This window comes from Vombatus ursinus, unplaced genomic scaffold (genome assembly GCF_900497805.2).
Source record: "Vombatus ursinus unplaced genomic scaffold, bare-nosed wombat genome assembly UNPS02003292.1, whole genome shotgun sequence".
In the NCBI taxonomy this organism is placed as follows: Eukaryota; Metazoa; Chordata; class Mammalia; order Diprotodontia; family Vombatidae; genus Vombatus; species Vombatus ursinus.
In genome coordinates, this window is record NW_020943070.1 from 4711231 (window position 1) to 4715338 (window position 4108).

Genomic DNA, 4108 nt, shown 5'->3' on the forward strand with positions numbered 1-4108 from the left:
GACAACAAAACCTTCTGGCCCTGAAGGAAGCTTATTTCTAATGGTGGAACTTCAGGCACAGTGACTGATGTGTGGGAGACAGTTTCTCAGCCCCCCCCCCTGCCGGGGATGGGAGGGGGCAGTGACTGCTGACGTGGCTTATGCAGGCAGCCTGTTACTTGCAGGGGGATGGGGTTGCCCACTGGAATTTTCCCACCCACATCCCTGTTCCCAAGGCTGAATCCCACAAGTCAATGAAGAGTTAAAGCTAGGAAATCTAACCCTCATTTTATCTGAGCCAAACCAGAGCAGGGCTGGGAGGAAGGGAGGAGGGATCAAGAGGGAGGCAGCGAGGAGGAGGGGAAACCTGGGACCCAGCTCGGCCCCCTCCCTCTGCCTTGGCTGGGTCCTGGTGCCAGCAGAGAGTTATTATTACAGCGATGGGCCAGGAAGCCAGAGGCAACTAGCAGCCCTGGGCCTGACTAAGCCGCTCAGCCTGGCCTTCATGGTGAGTCATGAGTGGGGTGGGGGAAGGTGGGGAGCCCCCTCCCCTGGAGAGCAAAGTGTGGAGGGAGGGGCTCAGCCCTTCCCCTCTCTGGCTGCCTTCCCACTGGAAGAGAGGTCCTTTCCTCTGAGGCTCTCCCTCCTACCCTCCACTCCCTCTTCTTCCTCCTCCTTTGCTGATTTCCCACTGGAGTCAAAAGACCTGGGTTCAAATCCTGACCCCACCACTGCGTGACCCTTTCTGGGCCTCAGTTTCCTCATCTGCTAACCGAAGGCATTGGACTAAGATGACCTGTGAAGTCTCTTTCTGCTTGACATTTAATGATTCTCCCTCCTCCTCTGACCAGAGAGGAGAAGCCTGGCCCATGAGCAATCTCCCCTGCCAGTGCCCCTTGACCCTCCGAGTGACTCCCCTCCCTTCCCCCTCCTCATGCTCCTTTTCCTCCCAGACCCTCTCGCACTGGCCAGGTCTGACTCATCATCAGCTCCAGCTGCAGAGTAACTGTGATGGGGTGGGGGGAGGTTGGCTTCTTTGAACACAGATGATTCTTTTGTTTGGGGTGGGGGAGGAGGGTCTGAAGGGAGCCAGACATTCTACCCCCTGACATTTCTGGTTCAAGGCACCTTGGCCTCCCCCGTGGGTGACCCAGCTTACAAAGGGGGAGAAGGGAGGAGAGGGCTTTTCCAGGTAACAGAGCATTTCCTTCCCTCTCCACTTCCAAGAGGATGATGACCCCCCCAAAGCCAGCCTCCCCCAGGGCCCCTCTCCCTCAGGCCAGTCTTACAAGGTAGCATCAGCATCACAGACCCGTGACACAGCCAATGACTGGCTCTGACCCCTGCTCCCCTATGTTTGCTTCCCAGCGAAGTTCCCAGCTGGGATTCTGGGGACCAATGGGGAAATAAGAGGGTCAGGGGCTGGGAAGCTGAGGCCCAGTCCCGGAGAAAAAGGATAGTTGTGTCCTGTCCTTGACTTCTCACTTGGAGGAGAAAATCAGGGGCTCTTTTGTAGGGTAGAGTGGGGCCTCCTTCCCAGTTCTGACAACCTAGGAGTTTTTTTGAATTCTCCGAGTCTGAGGCTTGCTGTTTCTGGGAGATTCCTATGGACATGGCCCCAGTGGTTTTAAATTGGAAAAAGATGGGGCCAGGGAGGAACCTTGAAAATAAAATTGTCTCTCAACTCTCTGGTTCTCTGCTTCATCACTCTGACCCTGAATGGCCCCTCTGGCCCAAGATGGAGTCATACACAGGGGCTGGAGCCAAGGGGCCCTCACAGATGGTCTGGTCCTAGCCATGCCTCCTCTTGGCCCTGGGCTCCAGAGGGGGTGATGTGGATCTTGATTACTTTCTTGTCTCCTGCCCATAAAGCCGGGCATTGTGATAGCCAAGTTTGCAGGAATTCCTGGAGCCCTGCACAAAAAGAAGTCGTTATAATGACTGGGAGTGGAGATCAGGAACTAAGACGGGGCCAGTTGTCATTGTTAGCTGTTATTGCGGGCACAGGGGGAGCCCTTAAATCCTGGCATTCAGACAGCTGCCTCTTCTACTGATCCACAGGGCTCGTCCTGTGCCCAATGCCTGCTGGGATCTCCAGTTTGAGTCAAAGCCACCGCTGACCAGGGCTGATTGGTGTGGCTGTTATAAAACAATTCTTCTTTGACTCAGAATTGGGGCATAGAATTATAGAGACCATCTAGTCTACCCCTGGCCTGATTAGGCATCTTTCCCACAACATCTCTGGCAAGTGGTTGTCCTTCCCTGCCTGGAAACCTCCAGGGATGGGACCCATTTACCATCTGGACAATTCCAGTGTTAGGAGTCAGATTATCACCATGGTGGTTTTCTATCCCAGATGACAAGCCCATCCCCCTTTCCTTCCCTTGGGCCTTTGGCCCTGCGCTTCCTCATCTAGGTTGCCATGGCGACAGCCTCCCTGACTCCCCGATGGGCTGCCCTCTTGATCCCACTCTTGGTGCTTGGGGTGCCCACTGAGGAGCCTGTACCTGAGACACCTTCCCCAGCCCCAGGGGGCTGCCAGCGATGCTGCCAAGGATCAGAGTCCCTCACCCCTTCAGGGGCCAGTCCATCTGCTGTCCCCTACGTGCTGCCCGAAGTGAGACCCTACATCAACATTACCATCCTGAAGGGTGAGTGTCCAACATGCTGGTACCTGGCTCTGCCCTCTACTGGGATGTGTCGGGGGGCAGGTGGGGCTGGGGGGATGGGGTCTTTTCTAGGGGTAGATATCCAACGATTGAACAGACTCCATTTGGTGGTTATACAATACCGTACTGTTCTGTTGCCTTCCAGAGCCCCTCTCTGGGATGCATATGATCCATCAGTACTCTGGGCAGGTTTCCCAGAGTGCTGTGCGTGTTTCCAGCTACTTGGGAGGAGTAACTGTCCAATAGTTTAAGCCCAGCCCATTGGGACCATCAGGTCATAGGATGATAGGATTTAGAACTAGAAAGGATTTTAAAAACCATCTAACCCCACCCTGTTATTTTAGACACGAGGAAAGTAAATCTCTGCCCTACTTCTTCAAACCTTCCCCTTAAATGGGACAAGCTTCCCAGAGCAGAAAGGAGCATGTTCCCAATACCAAGCCATTAAGTGGATGTTCAGGGGCCAGCAGGCCATACTTCTAGACCTCCCCCTGCTCAAAATGCATCCTCTCCCCGAGTTCAAGTCATCAGTCCTTTCCACCCCCTCCCGCCTTCACGCCACACACAGACGTCATACACTCAAGGCTCCTGTCCCGTGCTGATACAGGCTCAAGATGTCACCTTTCCCAGGACATTGTTGTAGGGGTGTCTACCATGTGACTCCACCCTGGGCCTCAGTTTACCCGTGGATTCTACCTCTCTCTGATCAGTCACATCAGTTCAGATGATAGGGCAGGGAGGGTCATCACATCAGGTCCTCCTGTTCACTCAGATCAGCCCCATGTGGCCCTTTGGATCATAATTCTTGGCAGAAGCTCTCCAATGTTAGCATCATGCTTCCTCCTGGGAGGTTGTTAGGAAGATTTTTCTCCAGTCTCAGCGTCACAGTGGTGCCTAAACATGACTACATCTCTTCAGAGTCTGGAGCCCCCAGGTATTGGCTCTCCAAGGCTTGTGTAGTGCCAGACACAGGCTGGGAGGCTTTCTGGTAATCCCTTCCTGTTCTCTGCATCAGGACCCTGCCTTGTAGCTGCATCATGTTCTAACCAGACTTTCTGTCCAGGCAAACAGACGCCTGCTGCCCCAAAGAATGATAATTGTCCACAGTAGGATCCCTCTGGCTATATTGCCCAATTAACAGACTACCCCACTGTCCATAAGCTTGTCCAAAACCCTGGCCGGGAATTGAGAATTTAGGTACTAATCTCCAAACGCCTCCTTTTCTGGCTTATCTCTTTGGGGATCTGGGAAGATTCTCAAGCAGCCCACTCAATACAGTTACCCCAGTGTCCTTTCCTGGATGCCTGCCCCAGTACCTTCTGTCCCCACCCAAGAATCTGCAGCTGTATGCCAAATCCTTACAAGGTACCCTTGTTATGGTCTATCTCCATCCGACCTTCTTCCAAAACAAACACACACACACACACACACACACACACACACACACACACACACACACA

At 53.7% G+C, this 4108-nt stretch overlaps 1 protein-coding gene across 1 annotated transcript in view; it reads left to right on the forward strand.

The window, feature by feature from the left end:
• The first annotated feature begins 323 nt into the window (after positions 1-323).
• C1QTNF6 (C1q and TNF related 6) overlaps positions 324-4108 on the forward strand; it is a 6471-nt gene continuing 2686 nt past the window's right edge. The window contains exons 1-2 of the mRNA XM_027873460.1: positions 324-487; positions 2396-2630. Of these exons, the coding sequence (XP_027729261.1) occupies positions 485-487; positions 2396-2630 (238 nt within the window). The 5' untranslated portion in view covers positions 324-484. The remainder of the gene's footprint in view (positions 488-2395; positions 2631-4108) is intronic.